Source organism: Molothrus aeneus, chromosome 1, assembly GCF_037042795.1.
Source record: "Molothrus aeneus isolate 106 chromosome 1, BPBGC_Maene_1.0, whole genome shotgun sequence".
In the NCBI taxonomy this organism is placed as follows: domain Eukaryota; kingdom Metazoa; phylum Chordata; class Aves; order Passeriformes; family Icteridae; genus Molothrus; species Molothrus aeneus.
This window is the reverse complement of record NC_089646.1, coordinates 112,585,213-112,601,927: the sequence shown is the minus strand read 5'-3', so window position 1 is coordinate 112,601,927 and position 16,715 is coordinate 112,585,213. Positions and strand designations below refer to the sequence as shown.

Below are 16,715 nucleotides of genomic sequence, written 5' to 3'. Positions count from 1 at the left end.
CTTGATGGACTTGATGATGTATGTTTGCCAGTAAAAGCAAAGGAGAAGTTCTTTCTTGAAAACATCTGAAAGTGTCATGATGGTTGAGGTACAAAGATTTTAGGTATAGACTAAAGAAAATTCTTTGTGTGTGAAATACATGTAAAGCTCTCTTTCATTCTTGAAGCCTTCAGAGAATGCATGCCAATTAAGGGGAAAAGAATCATTCCTTAAGAAGGCTCTATCTAAAACACGTATGTTCAAGTACCAGGCCCCGCTTCACCTGTTTATTGAAGGGGAATGTGTTGTCTTTTCTGCTCCCATTCAACTTCTAGACCTAGAATATCCAGCTTGGAGAGAGAGCCCCAGGGCAAGGCTAGGTTGCCCATCTTCTAGCACCCTATCAAAACCCAAACGTGGGTAAGCTGGTGAAGTCCCTGCTGTGAAAGAAAATCACCAACCCTTCTCAGGATCAAAAGAATCCACTTCAATGGTAAGTGTCAAGAACCCTAGTACTAATTCTGGGATAACTGTTATGGGTGAAACTCCATCCTGAAGTCCTGTAGGAGATTGTGTTGGCATTAAAGAACATCTTCCAGTAGAATGTTTTTCTTCATTGAAATGTAAGGCTACTGATAGGATTCTAAAGGCTCACTTTTTAAATCAAATTAGATTTGAAAGGTGATTCCCTGGTGTACACACAAAGAAAAATAGAGCTCCTTCTTGCTGGTCAGCTGGCTAGTGATTGCTGTAAAAATCTAAGCAGGAAAAAGCAGACTGTCTCCAAAACTTACTGATTACTTTCTCAGTTTAAATATTACTGATAACTTAATTTCAAATAGGGTAAATAATGCTTTTTTAGTAGTGAGTGAATTCTTGTTGAGATTTAATCTAATCAGAGCAACACAGGCAGTGGGATTCTTTGATGCCAGAGGTTATGTTAAACAAAAAGGGAAGGAAAATAGGGGCTTGAAACACAGTCATTTTATTTATTTAGAGGTGTGAGGGAAATAGTACTTCTTGTTCTTTACCTTGTAAACCAGAAGGCTCCAAAGACAATTGAATCTGCTCTTACCTGGGAAGGACCTAAACCTACATTTTCCAAGTATTTGATAGTAATAAAAATAAATATTCTTGCCCTGACAACAAGAAATGAAATACCTTTAAAAAATAAATCCTGTAGTGGACACTGTCCTTGGAAATCTCTTATGTCTACAAGTTTTGATAGTACTTAAAACTTTTCTTACATTAAAACAAGTGATGACAATACTTGGTATATTGCTCCTAAAAAAGCTGTTGTTTCACAAAAATCCACAGTAGAAAATAAGACTTTTTCAACGTATAAAATAATTTTCTGCTTCAGTAAAAATAGAAAGAAAATACTTTTCTCGTTTTTGTTAGAGACAAATCTTTCTCTAGACTTTTTCCATGGGTATCATAGGGCCTTTACAATAAACTGAACTGACAATTTTTTTCTTGCTTCGCTATGCCCGTTCACTTTTCCTAATATTCTCTGTGGAATTGCTGAAAAGTATTCCTTCAGTATTACTTTTCATTTTACTACCAAAATTTAGATATAATATGATGAAGTTATATTATTAAGGTTAAATTTTGTAAATCTGTGTTCCAAGAAGAGTGTCATGAGTCATAAGTATTTTTAAGCACTTTGACATTAGGATGGTTGACTTTTTCTTCAGAAGTAATTGAATAATGTGCTTTGGTCCACTCAATGAAACTGATGATAATATCAGAAATAATGAACAAGATAGCTAAGAAGCAAGACAGTTTTATTCAGAGATGGAAAAATGACGAGTATAAGGGAGGTAGAGATACAGATTTCCCACTATCCCTATAGCATTGCCTAGAAGCTGAAATAAGCTGAAATAATGTCCAGGACAAAAGTATTTAATAGAAATTTTGCCAGCATCACTATTGGCTATTACAGTAATGCTAATTAAAATTACTGTTGTAATTGGATGTCAGGGACTTAAAATGAAGTCTACAGTGAGAAGTTTTCAAAGATTTAATATTTTAATTTGTTTGTTTTCTCGTATTTCTAGTATACCTGCAAAAGATATCAATAATACTAGTGGGTGAAATGTGTGTAACTTCTCAGCAAAACATGCTAGAAATACATGAATATGAATTTATAAAGGAACCAAAGACTAGTTCAGAGAGCTTGGAAAAATGCTTAAATAAGATAGAATAAACAATGGAGAAAAAGCTTGAGAAAGGGTGGAAAGAGCTTGCTATCTTGGCCTGATACTGCCCCACTTCATAGGAAAAGAATAAACACTCTCTAAAAATTGTTTACCTTTATATCTAAAGCACTTTCACAGTCAAGTGAAATGAGAGAGACTTAATGGAAATCTAAAAGTATTTCATTAATCTGTTTCATGTTCTTGTGGCATGTTATATCACATAAAGCCACATGAATATTCATCTGTTATTGTCAAAAAGGAAAGTTTTGAAACCTGAAAAATTTACTAAATTATCTGAAAACTTCTTTAAGGTTTCTTTCAGCGAATACATCAGTGTTTAAACATTAGGTTCTAGGAATGCTTGGAGTAAGATTACTGATTTAGGAAATTGTTGTTTGATATAAAGGAGCCTCTGAGATTGTATTCTTAATGCAACTGCACAAAGAAGCCACACCTTTCTAGGTTAAATGATGTGTAGCTTTTCAGTCTTTGTCTTTAACACAGCATGGCAACTCATTCTACAACTGCCATAGCTTTATACACCAGTTTTTGGGTTTGTTTCTTTTCACAAACAAATGTGCCAGAACTGGTGGAAATTTTGTTTCCTTCTTTCTACGCTTCCCATTTTTGTAAAGTGTAGTCAGCAGTATATTGGAACTAGAGTGAAAGTGCATTAGTATATGGGACAAAAAGTAAGTGCTACTTCCTCATCACAGTAAGGAAAATTGTTTAATGTTTTATCATATATTTTCAGACTCTACGCATTTTGCAGATTCATTTTAATGTCTGGTTATTAATGTGCTTGGTGGTTTAAGGGTAGTTTGATGTAAAGCTAATTCCATGAGTTCTTATGCTGGATTTTCTATTCTGTTTTGAAATATTTATTAAGATATGTTGTTTTGGGTTTTTTTTTCCCCCACAAAGATTTATGTGAAATTCTTTCTTCTCAAGTAGTGTCACGGTAGTTCACATGACAAATGTTAACAATTTGCCAACCTTTTCTTATACATTAATAAAGTTGAATGGTAGTCCTTTGTGCCCTAAATTTAAATAAATTTAAATAAATTTCACATTGGAAGGGAATTACTTAAAGCAGATTGATGGTACTGAATATGAATTCAGGCTTTTAGAGCTTTGAGTTGACCAACTAAAGGAAATGTGTATGGATGGGAAAAAAGCATACTAAATTCATGCTGACATGGATTTACTTTCTGTAAGGGCTGTAAACAGTAAGCTGAGAGATGTGAATGTGGTTAGTAATTATGGGGATGGGCAGAAGTGTACTGTCAGATGATATTTCGATGTGAATGTAGTAGTTGAGATGTGTAAAATGTAGCTGGAGTTGTGCTAGTGTTAAGAACTAAATAATTCTTCTTGTAGACAAAATCGTTTTAAGTGGTTCCCCCATATTGCTTTTTAAAATCTCATAATATATTTTACTGTTTCCTTCAGATACAAATCTGTGGATGCTGACAGGTTTGGTTTTTTTTTCCTTCAAATTACTTGATATTTTTCTCCAATGTTATTTACCTTGTTCTTTTTTCTAAAAAAATCATATATGTTTACCACTTAAAACAACAAAAAAGGAGACAATCTATATCTCCTTGCACCTAGTTTCATCTTCACAAGACATCAGCATAACATCCTGCATTCATAGAGGTTGTATAGGTGGAAGAGCTTGGCCCAAGAAGTGTCCTGTACATATTCAGAGCTGGAAGTAATTAAAGGTAGGGTTCATGGGTGGGTGTCATATTAGGACCAACCCTAAGTGAATCCCCTTGTAAAAAATCCCTGCTACCATGGTAGGTTAGTGTTACACTCTCCAGCTTCATTATTTAGTATTTTGCTATTACACATATACTAGATTGGTGGATATGGATACAAGAGCAACAAACTTAACCTTAGATCTTTGCTGTAAATGTTTTAAATGGTTGTTTATTTTATTACTGTAGTGATACTTTGCTGTGTTGCTAACTATAGGGAATCTAACTTAAAAACATGGGCAGTTACAATCTATTACTTGATAATTTTCTTAAGTTTCTACAGCAAAGGCAAAAACTCACTTTAAATTCTACAGATTTGCCTTTTTTTTTTAATTTAGCTGGAAGAAAAGTACCTTTGCCTTGAACTTGAAATGCCCATTCCATGCAAAAGTCTTACATGCTTGGAACTGCTTGGTTATCTTGGGCCATTGCTACATGTGATATGTGTGTGCTTAAATTTATTCTGTGGCACGTGTTTGTTTAAACAGAGATTTTCTGTTGCCATGTTATCTGTAATGGGAACTCTTAATTTCTGTTTTCTTTGCTGTTGGTTCTCTTGCAATCAAGATAGCAGATTCAACTGAAGAACCTGAAGTGACTAAACTTTTCCAGATAGTTCCAACACTTTTTTCCCTTCTTTTTGTTGTCTGGTGTGTGAAATCGTTTTTTTCATGTTACCAGTATAATCTCTGTAAAGCCACCCTGGTCACGTGGTAGAGGTGAACAAACATTAAAGAACATATGGCAATTTTTAGTTACATTTCAGCTTGGAAATAAACAAAATGTTTAAGTGAAATACTAGCTCTTCTTGATAGTTATAGTATATGTTTGTCAATACTGTGTGTTGAAGCAATAACCAATTTTATTTTCATCAATATTGATAAAAGATAGCTCCATGTAACGCAGAATGAAGTGTAATATCTGGTCTGTTTTGATACCCCAGATGCAATAGGAATAAAAGAAACTTTCTGGCTGTAGCAACACTTAGTGCTAAAAGAATTGGGGTTTGATTGTTAAAAAATGAAACTTGACCTAATATGATTGATACTACTTTCCTGCTGTAAGACTAGCATGCTTTTGATGTGTCTGGTAGGTATTCTAAATAACCAAATACTTCCTTGTATTTGTAGAACCTTTATATTTAAGTTTTAAATAATTTTCCTGATCAATTGATGGGGTCTTATGTACCTGAGTAAAACCAATTTAAATTTTACTTTTTTTAAAAATTGCATAGGCAAGTTAGCAGAATTTTCAGAATTATACTTCAGTCTGTGTTCGAAGGTCATCTCTTATTACTGGATTGGAAATACAAGAAAATGGTACATATCTTTATCAGCTCTTTCTGATTCAGAGGTGTGTGTATAATCAAAATCATCTTAAGATTTAGGGATCTGGGAAAGAGTATTGCTGCATCTCCAGAGAGTTCTGTGTTTCATGGGAGTGTGGAGGGGCAAGATTCACTGTTCTATAACTCAACTGTATGAGTCTATGTCCATGAAAACTCCATGATGCTCTACCAAGCAGGAAAGCAGTATGCTTTTCTTGTATTTCTGGTGTATCTGGTATGAGTCACTGTTCATACCCTAACACATGAAACAGTTATTTCTGAATAATTTTGTGAGAAGCACAAATGAAGAGGAATTGGCTTTTAAACAGGCAGGTTGCTGTTACCAGAGACAGTTTATCACCTTTTCCTCCCATTTCTTCTACCACCTACTTTTACCTTTCTGGACACCAGAGAATTACATGTGGCAGTTTGTGAAGTAGCAGCAGACCGGCAGCTAGCATACCAATTCAGGCCAGCTGGGGGTGAGCATTGCACAGCCAGAGGAGCTGATTAGATCTCATTTTTCATCTGACATGGACTAAAGAGGTGTCTTCAGAAATTACATGTAACCTAGTCCATAAAGTGTTTAGTTTTGCTGCAAGAAATGAGTCTGTCAGGAAGACCACCTGTTGACAGACTGGCTTGAAACTAACTGAAAAACTATGTGGAGGAAGAAGGTATTTTTTGAAATAAATTGAATAACAAATGAGCACCTGTTGTGGTCATGAGATTTGTGTCTTCTCAAAACTCTGCTAATAGTGTGGAGGGAGCACAGTCCAGACAATCCAAAGTGCCTATAGACAGAGTTAGTCTCTAGTGCTTAACCCATCTTACTCTTACAAGTGTATTAAGTTTGCTTCTGTGTCTTTATTTGGAATTTGTGCCCTTCTGATTGCAAGCTGCAGAGCTAAATGACATATTTTATTTTCAGCTTTTACTATATTAGTAAAGACTACTGTGGATTTTTGTCCTCAGCTCATGTATATTTTGTGTCTGGGGAATGTTTCATAGGGTTTTGTTGTGTCTTGTATTCCTTGGATAGTTTGGTGGTCCTATTTGTTTTAACAGGGTTTGACCAGTGAATCATGAGCTTTTAGGGTGGTTTCTAGTAGACGAAACAGGATTATCTGGTAATAAATTTGGTAGGTTTTATAGGAGCATTCTGAGAAGGTAAGAAGTTGAAGGTTGTGGGGGTGGGCTGGCAGGGAGGCCATCTTCATTTTTTTAAAACTAACCAAGGACTGTGTGGAGATTTAAAAATGCCTTTTGGAAAAATACCATCTTCATTCTCTCCCTGCCCCCTCCCCCTTCCTCCTTTACTTTTTAAGCCCACAAAAGTACTTTGCTCAGTCTTTCAAATTAAATTGATATGTTAATGCTTGATTTAAAGTGCAGGTAATCTGAAATGAAAACTATAGCAAAAAGTGCCTGTTTGACCTGTGTGTGGAATGTAGAAAATGTAGGAAGGAATATGATAGCCCGAGTGCATTTGGAATGAGATTTGCTTCTTCAGCAGATTGATCAGTGTCTTGGATTTCATTTTCTGCCTTGTCTAATGTATTTCTAGATCTTTCTGTGTTAATCTGGAATTATTTCAGCTTCGGTTCTGGCTCATCTAGCTTTACCTTCTCAGTTTGTGCAACAAGGCAATTTATCCCTACTCCACTTCCATCTCCCTTTTTTATCTTCAATTGGCCAGTGTTGTTTGTAGCTTTCTTTTTTTTCCCCTCTCCCTCTGGATTTGGAAGAGAAAACGTGGACTGTTGACTTCAAGAAGTGCATGAGAGAGAACCATGCAATTGTTATAAAAAGATTCTGGGTTTGGTCTGGACTAGTCAAAGAAAGAAGCATTGGAGTATTTTCAAGATCAAGCATCCCAACTTGGAGAGAAAAATACACTTCCAGCAAAAATTTCGATTTCCTGATTTCTTAATGGCAGCACTCTAGATGAGAAAGTCAGCCAAGCCTTACAGGCTTCATCCCTAAGCAGTGAAAGTTGCCAACTTTACTGTAACCGAAAAAATATTGATTTGAATGTTGTCAGGTATTGTAATGGGGTTTACTAATGCTAGCCAAGCAAAATTATTTTCCATTGATGGTCAGCCATAAAGTTCATAAAATGGCTACATGTATTTGTAGTTGCTAGAAAAATTCATTCCTTCTGGATGCTGTTTGAGATGCATTGGACTTTAATACTGCCAGATGAAGTTTATGAACTTTTTCATGCAACAGCAAGGGTGTTAGGTTTTATGTAATATTTTTTTTCAAAGAAAATAATAAATCCTTTCAATGAGCTACTTTGTAACCTCTCCTTTTATATATAAAGTGCTTGGGGAAGAGGTACAGTTACTCGCTCAATGAATTTTTTTACAAAATGGTAGATTTTATTATGGTGTTAACAGCTAAAGCAGTAACATGCTTCAGAGCTTTAAAAATGTCAGCAAATAACAGTGTTGTGGCGAATTCATGCAGCTTTAGCAATAAAGTACTGCCCTGTACATTTTTCCTTTGGTGTTCTATGCAGTGACAGAGAACACCTACAGTCCTTTCAACTTGTGTTGTATACTTTGGTCCACTAAAATGCAGTTGTATTACTTCCATTTACTGAAGAAAATGAGATGTTTCCGAGATAAAGAATCTTCTATTTTTTGCTTTGCATGTGGTCAAAAAAATGTCAGACTTTTGCACTGAATTACTTTTTGGGGAAAAGTGGATTGGGCTCAAGGTGGAAAATTGGGAGGTAGAGAAAAAAGAGCTTTTAAATAGACCCTAACTGAAAGAAAATTGAGGGGAGCTGCTAGGAAATTAAATTTTTCAATGTTTATTCAACAGCTTATTGTTGATAAGCATACTGTTTTAGTAGCAGTTGTACCATATAGCTTAAGATTTCTTTAGATTAATCTACTTGCTTGTAGTTAGGAAGGTGGTGTTTTGAAGGTCTCTCTGTTTTGCATAATACATAATTGTAACTGCAAGAGTTTTTCTTCAGTGGTCCTTGATGTGGCAGAAAAAAACCAGATTATTTTCCAAGTAATGTCTTAATACAGACTTTTAAATTATGTATGCTAATCATTCTTCATGATATAAGAGAAGATATGAAATATATTTTTCTGTCTTTATCTGGACTGGCTTTTCTTAAAAATCCTAATTTGAAATGTGTCCCCTCTTTCTTTTTTTCTTCTTCTCCTTAGATTTGAGTTCTGTGAACCTGCCTTTGTGGTTGGTAATTGTTTGGAAATAGCCTCAGACAGTCATCAGTATGACCGGATTTACTGTGGAGCTGGAGTCCAGAAAGACCATGAAAACTACATGAAAATTTTATTGAAAGTTGGAGGCATTTTAGTAATGCCTATAGAAGATCAGGTGACTTTAGTGACAATTTCCCCTTTTTATCTTCTAGTATGAGAAATATGTAATTTAAAGAATGCTTTTGAATATATATTTGACTAAGTTAACATTCAACTATTGATACCTTGATTTGATGTATTGTTGCAGTTTAGCAGATACTAATCTTTTTAATGAAGTATTGAATATTTTTCTCTTAAATTAGTAGGAAAGCATCAATATCCTGCTTTTAACAGTCTGTTTCATGCTATTTCCTGTGTGTTATACCAGAACTGCTTTGAAATCTCTCTACCACACAGACATTTTCAGTCAGTACATCAAAACAAAGAAACCACCTCTAAACCAGGAGAATGGATTTCAAAGAATAGAAAATAACTATGACTAGTGGGACATTGCAAAGGGAGGAAAAAAACAAAGGAAAAATATGTCTGTATTCACAGCAGTTTTCAGTGTTGCTTTTCCATATTAGATGTAATGCTTTTCAGACAGGGGCATATTATTTTAATAATACTTCACAGTTTTATCACTTTTCATTCTTAGACCTCAAAAGGCTTCTCAATGGTAAGTATTACTCTCCCTGTTTTACTAATAAGGAGATTGAAAAAGGCACATCATGTGACTTAAGTTGATGTCCTCCTAAATACAGATAATTACTAAAATTCTTGTTGATAAGCATGTTAGTTACTTTACTTTCAAAACAGAATTCTCACTTTATTGATCTGCTTTCTTAAAATACCAAAGGAATTTAAGCGTAGCTTGCATGATTCTGTTCTATAAATAATTCCATCATTTATTCAGCTAGGATACTGTCAGTTGAAATTGATAGAATTCAAGTTAAAAGTAGTCACAAATTCAGAGAGAAATTTAAAGCGTGACTATTTTTACCTTATATACAAATGGATAGGGGCTTAGAGCATATAAAGTATGAGAAGCAGCTACAAGATCTGAGATAATCTAGCTTGCAGAAAGACGCTAAGGAAATGTTTAATTCCTGTTGCGTTCCTGAAAGGGTGGGGAGTTTATCTGGTAGACAGGAGTCCAGTTCTCCTCACAGGTGCACAGGATACTGAAAGAACATTACAGACTGGCAGCAAGGGAGCTCTCTGCCTGCAAATAAGGAAGACAGTTTTTCATAGTAAGAATGGTTGAACACTACAGCGGGTTACCTAGACAGGTGGGGAATCTCCGTCCTAGATCTTTTTTCACTTAATCAGAAAAGATTCTAATTTGACTTTGAAATTGACCCTGTTCAAGGAGGAGGGTAGGACTCCAGAGGTTGCTTCCAATCTAAAGTATTCTTTGATCTTCTGGAAAAATGAGAAAAAACAAAACTTACCTTAGTTTTCACCTTAGGGCCTTAGTTTTCCAGCTGCATCTCTTCCCATTACAAAAGACCCTTATTTAGTACTCTGGTGACCAAGTGATATTTCAAGGATTATCAAAGTGCTTTTTGTTCGTAAAACAGCCTTAATTCTTTAATTTAAAAAAAAAAGGAAAAAAGCAGTGTGTTTGAAACCAATCTGAATAGTATTGACTATGACAAAATTGTAACCAGTGATCTATTTTGGTTTTGTTTTGCAGCTAACACAGATCTTGAGAACAGGACAGAACACATGGGAAAGTAAGAATATCCTTGCTGTTTCATTTGCTCCACTAGTGCAACCAAACAGAAATGACAACGGCAAACATGACACTGTAGGACTGCGTAAGTTTGTGATCCCTCACTTTGGCTTGCAGGGATGTTACAGTGTCTCATGTTGGAAACTGAGAGGCTGTGCTGTAGAAACATTCCATTTAGCAAGCAATAGCTCACTGATAACGTTTTTGTGCTCCTGGTGTGTGGTCTGTGTTGTTTCACAATTAATATTCTGAATTGAAGTTAATAATTTAAGTCATAGAATGCTTCCAGCTTCTTTTCCGGCCACCTTTTCCTTTTAAGTTCAGTTTCTCTATTACAGTAGTATAGATAAACTAGAAGGATGCTAATATTAACATCCTTCACAGTGCTAACTTACTTGTGGTCTATGAGAGAAATTCTTTTTTTTTCCTCTTCCCCCTGAAATGGAAGGAAGAGGTCTAAACTGGGGCTGTGGTATGATAGGATATTAATAAGCCCAAGTTTGCTTTATGTCTGTGTGCAGTGGATATAGACATACCTAGCTGTTTGTTATTAGTCACTGGGATTGGCTTTCTAGCTGCAATGTTTTGAGCAGAGGTAGTAAAGGTATTTAGAGAGTCTTTGGAAGTACACCTCTTCCCAAATGCTAAGATAGGATGATAACAGGAAAGGAGAAAAAGCTGACAAAGAAAAGTGTAGAGTTGAAGTTTTCTGTCAGAGTTGTCAGGGCTAGGAGTAGGACACAGAGCTATGGTAGCATGTGGGAAATTAAATAAACCAAACAAAGAGCCCAAAAGTTAACATGTTTTAACTGTGAAACTGATATAAGCCCTTCAGGAGTCCAGGATGTCCTGTCAGCTTGAATTGCCTGTAACTGCTGATCTGGCTATTAATTTTGAGTGTGAGCTTGCTTACATACATTAGGTACTTTTAATATTTTTATGCAAAATATGAAGATAATGTCCTTATATAATCTATTCCTATGCATAAACAAATAATTTTTCTTGTTTTAATTCTTGGTTTGAGCCCTCAGAAGTCATTTCCTGAAACTAATTTACTACTTCAAGATTATTTTTTCCTCTGTTCCATCCATAATGCATAGGTTGTGTTATATCTAATGATGAAATACAGAGGTGGCTAGTCAAACTTTGCAATGATTTTATACAGTCTAATTCCCTGGAACAAAAGAGGATTTTCTATCAATATTCCTAAATTTTCGTAATGAGGAGTGCAGACCATGGACAGTCAGAGCTGAATGGTAGTACAAGAAAGGTGTTTCCTGTGTTATAATTTCAAAATGAAGTTTTAGTGAGAAGAGGAAAAAATAACCAAATGTGGTATTGTTCACATTTAAAAGAAAAAAGAGTTAGAGGCTTGAAGTTGCACTATAAAATGAGATTAGTGAGATAGGCTTCTTTCCACTGCTCAGGTGGATCTGGTTTTATTAAAAAAGTTTAAAATAAAGCAAAAGTGTTCTTGTGGGTGTGTTGGGTGTACATGGAAGGGGCAGGAGGTATGAAAAGGAGTGTGCTGAACCTCAACAAAAAAAATTTAGCCAATTTCTCTTTTTTAGTAACGTTGTCTATTTGTTTCAAGTCCATAGGCCTATAATTTATCTTAAAAGTTCAAAATAGTCAACATGCTTCTTCTGTAATTTTAGCCAGAGTTTGTAGATGTCATTACTAAGTAAATGTACAGTCTGTGCCATACTTTGGACAACCCTTGGATGCTCTCTGACACATGTGTATTGTTACATTAATAGACTAAAATAACTCTTATATGTAAAATATCTGTCAGCCATTCTCAAAGTAGTCTTTTTTTGTATAAAACTACAGAGGCAGTGTTAAAAGGTTCATTTTATCAATGTAGTTACAGGTTAGGATGCAGTTCAGTGGTAGCAGACAAATGGAAATACATGGACAGTAAATATCTAAAATTTTGCATCCTGTTCTTCTCATTAAAAATGCTAGCATTTGTTATAATTGGCATACAATCTGCAATCATAGTTTGTTTCACCTGAACTTACAAATGTGTTCTGGATGGTTAGATAGGGTACTGTTCTTGAATTTTGAGCTGATGTTATACCGAAGAAATGGGGCTTTTTTTCTCCTCCCCCATCTCTTTGGCATGACCTGAAATCAGTATTGTCAGTGTTAATATCCTTTCTGTGACAGATAAATTAATTAGTCTGCAACTGAAGTCATTGCATGTAACAATAAAGCTATATCAGTAGCTTTTATAGCTGAATGCATTTTCTGGAAGTGTAATTTTTGAAATTACTTCTTCAGTGACTTCTTCTTTGCTGAAGTCCCTGTTAATTTTATGGTATTCTGTACAGGAAGGAAGTGACAAGTTGAACAAGTTTCAGCTTTGGCTGGTGTGCTTTTTTGGTTTAGTTTTCCTTGGAATTAGCCATCCATAGCTCATCTACGGCAGGTGTCCAGCAGCCAAGCAGTATTTTGTCATCACCTGGCTGTCATTGGAAAACATAGTTTTGGCTTTTTTTTTACTTGTCGGTTTGGGTTTTTCTGCCTTTAGGACTTTAGTAATTTTAATTCTTCTTCTGCTGCAAAGATACAGGTGGCTTATCTGGTTTGTCACCTGTGAATTACACATGTCCCTCCCTCATCAGTTAGATTCACTAGGAAGGGATCAGAAGGAGGAGGCAGAAGAAAGGCACTGCTTTAAACAAATATGGCAGAGGGGTAGAAATTGTTTTCCCACAACAGGATCTTGACTGTGGTAGCAGTAGGTGCCAAGACATGCCAGTTGCTAAAAAGTGATGATACTTGTTTTATAATTTTTTAAATTTATTTTGGTGATCTGTTCATGCTTACTACTTCTCTTGCACATCTGTTAAAAGATCTCTTTGTTTCCTGGACTGTGCCACAGGGTCAAGGTGATGCTATCTAACCTTGTATCATTTGCACACTGTATCATTTAAGAAAATTTCAATTGAATTGTTTTTCAACATTAGTCTCACTGCCTTGCAGCTAGTTTGGGGTATCTTTGCTAAAGGGAAATTTCACTTAGTGCAACTTACTTTTCTTTCATTTTAGCTCCATGTGCTGTTAGGAACCTCCAGGACCTAGCTCGGATATATATCAGACGCACTCTTAGAAACTTCATAAACGAGGAGATGAAAGCCAAGGGTATTGCTCAGAAGGCTCCTCCGAAACGCAAACGGAGGAGATGTCGTAGACGCAGGATTAACACCTATGTGTTTGTTGGTAATCAGCTCATTCCTCAGCCTCCAGATAGTGAAGAAGATGAAAGAATGGAAGATGATAACAAAGAGGAGGAGGAAAAAGATCACAGTGAGGCCTTGAAGCCAGAAGAGCCTCCTCGAAATCTGTTGAGGGAGAAAATTATGAGTCTACCATTACCCGAATCTTTAAAAGCATACTTGACCTATTACAGAGAAAAATAACTTGTTTTAAGTAGAAATAATGCCTACTGATAGTTCCTTTATTCTTGAAAATGTAGCATTTATTAAGAAGTAGGTGGACAGTTATTATTAGTCTTTCATCAAGACTGAAGTACAGCGATAAATGGTAACTTGTCTCTATCTTGTCTTTGCTACAAGGAAGACTTGCATTCGACAGTAGAATCCCTTTTTAAAAGTCTATTTTTCTTTAAATTTTGAAAATGCTGTTTTAACTCTGATAGAAATATATATTCCATTATGCAGCACTAATCAATATTTTGCATGGTAAGTCTTTTTTTGATCCCTAACAGATTTGTATTGATAAAAGGATGAGTGAAATTTTATATTGCTAAATAATTGGTTAAACATGTGCATCTGACTTGATGAGCAATTTGTCTGTATTTATTACTATTAGGGAAACATTTTAAACATGCAGACACTTACCTTCTAATGTCCAAATCAGACCCTTTAAAAGTTTATTTTACTATGGCTTTGTTGCAATCATTATTACTATGTTGGTATAGAGTATTCCAACAACACAAGTGCAATAAATGTATACAGACACTGAATGAGCTGGCTTTAGTGAAATATGAAAATACAAGTTCTGAAATGGCAGATGACCCTGCTACTTCTGCATTTATCTTTTGCCAAAAGATCTTGTGACAACTAACAGCTTCTCTCAGAGCCTTAAAGAAACGCCGTGTTGAATAAGAAGCGAAGCAATGCTTACTTCAGCTCTGCTTATACTTAACTCCATTCTACACTGTCAGTATTTCTAACTAGAGGCAATTCCTCATTTGTGGGAAGTATAGGACACTACATTTATTTCTAGAGCTCACAGCATTGAGTCAAAAAGTTTGGTAATTCAAGATTGTAATTTAGATTTCAGTCATCTATATTTACTGCTTTTAAGTAGAGGTAGAATTTCAACAAAGTTTAGTTTGTATTGCTTATTGGGATAGCTATAATAGTAGAACTTAGAATTTGTTCAGCAAATGCACTTTAGTAAGTGAATTTTATACTTAACATGCATCTCCAAGAAGGTAGACTTGTGCCAGCCTATATTTTGTTTCTGAGCATGGCTCTTAGCACAAAAATATTTATAAAATCATATGCATCTTTTGGAAACCTAAGAGTAGCAGTGCAACTGTGGGGACCCACAATAGTGCTGATTTAAATCCTTCAGTGATTTTTTCCTCTTCTAGTTGTGAAGTTATTTGCAGTTCTCATTTTTAACTTTGGTTTTACCATCTTAATTTCTTCATTCTGTTGTAACATAACCATGAGGGTAAAAAGTTTATTAAGAACTTGGCATGTGATACATATTAAAAACCACAGTCATAGGAAATGTATGCTTGTTAGACCCAATGAAAAACATTCCCATTGAAATATCCCCCAGGATACATTTTGTAATACTGGTGACACTTATTTTTGTGTAAAACAATGAACAAAATAATCACATATTTCTAAAGCAGTAAATGTTCCTATTCCAAATATTTATAACCAACTAGTATCCGTATGGTCTAGCAGTCCAATATTTACTTCAAAATACATTAGCATTTTGTTGCATCTGAGAAGGAAGGTCAGACACAGTCCCATGACACTGACTCTTTTTGGTGCATTTCATGCTGTAGTCCCTGTTTTTAAGGTACATCATAGTAATGTTTAAATGGAATTTCATGAAGGCCTGTTGTACCAGCATGTGGAGTTACTTTCCGCAATATATTTACTGCATAAGTAAGCAAAAGTATTTGAAATAAATATTCTGACTTTATTTTAAAAGCAGGAAAACCATATAAGAAATAGTTTTCCAAAATAATGATACTAATAAAGTAATTGTGTGCTTCAGCTATAAGAATTGAACATAATCTTGTTTTAAATGGGTTATTTTAGATGGAGGTTAAATAATCTGAAGTTTGAGATGTTTGTCTCCTTTCTTGGAATCTACATCCATCAGCTCAAGAATGAAATTACTAAATATTACTTAAGTACTTCAAGGACTTCATACAGGATGCTTTTTGAGAATAAATTTCTGCATTCTTTCATGCCTGTATACTTGGAAAAATGGACAGTGGATGACTTGTCATGAATCTTCAGTATGTAAGTTTTTTTTGGAGTCACTGAAAGAGAATGTTTCCTCTGTGTTTTATATGTGGATTTATTTTACACTCTTGAATTTATATTTACATAAATAAAAAGGTAGAAACGCAAAATTAATTAAAATTTAATTTCTGCCATCTCACTTGATGATGGGGACATTGTTGCAATAAAATGGTTTTTTGTGGTTTCTGCTTGCTTGAATTTCTGTGTTTCTGTGGAAGTACATTCAGTTATTTGGAAATTCAGGTACAAATTGTTTCATAATTAGGTCAGTAATCTCTTAATAAAGGCTATTCTTGAATTTCAGAAGTATATATTCTCGCTAAATTTTGAATTTTTGCAAAGGTTGAAAGATAAGATGTTATTAATGAAATGGGGAAAGCTGTTTTGGTCCCAGAACTACTTTTGAAGTACTCGTGGAGAGTTTCCTCAGGAGAGCCCAGAAGCTAAACTTGAGCTATATACTGAAGAACATTTCCATGTTTTGTGTTTTTTTCCTAAATACTGAATTTTTTTTTAATCCTCAACTGAGCAGCTATCTGGGTCAAAACAAATAAGGAAAACTTGAAGATAAGAGCTGCAAGGGTGGTGAGCAACCAGTGAGTCACACTTCATACTGCACACTTCTTGATGCAGCTTTATTTTATTGCCAGTTAGAGGAAAGATTCAAGGTAAGTCAGGTAGGCTGATGAGCAGCCTATAATTGTGATGACTGTAAGAAAGGATGTGATGAATTGGAACTTCAGGGGGGTTTATCTTCCTTGGTCTGGACAAGGACCCAAGACCAGTGCAGTCTTTTCAAAAGATGTGAATTTTTAATCCCATATCATTCAGGAAAAACTGAGCAGCTGCCTCCCTCCCAAAAACTTTAAATGAGTGGTTTTCATTGCAGTGAGCCTAAACAGCGGTGCTTGGCTGAGTACTGTTGCTTGTTCAAGTGCAGGCAACTTAAGTC

At 35.2% G+C, this 16,715-nt stretch overlaps 1 protein-coding gene across 2 annotated transcripts in view; it reads left to right on the top strand.

Moving 5' to 3' along the window:
* The window catches only part of PCMTD1 (protein-L-isoaspartate (D-aspartate) O-methyltransferase domain containing 1), a 40,917-nt gene extending 24,843 nt beyond the window's left edge, over positions 1 to 16,074 (top strand). The window contains exons 1-4 of one of the 2 annotated variants that reach the window (XM_066563069.1): positions 384 to 472; positions 8,462 to 8,633; positions 10,197 to 10,320; positions 13,293 to 16,074. In XM_066563069.1, the coding sequence (XP_066419166.1) occupies positions 8,580 to 8,633; positions 10,197 to 10,320; positions 13,293 to 13,663 (549 nt within the window). In that variant the 5' untranslated portion in view covers positions 384 to 472; positions 8,462 to 8,579 and the 3' untranslated portion in view covers positions 13,664 to 16,074. Of the gene's footprint in view, positions 1 to 383; positions 473 to 8,461; positions 8,634 to 10,196; positions 10,321 to 13,292 lie in introns of those variants that run through there. The other variant, XM_066563062.1, reaches the window with a different exon arrangement.
* The last annotated feature ends 641 nt before the right edge of the window (positions 16,075 to 16,715 follow it).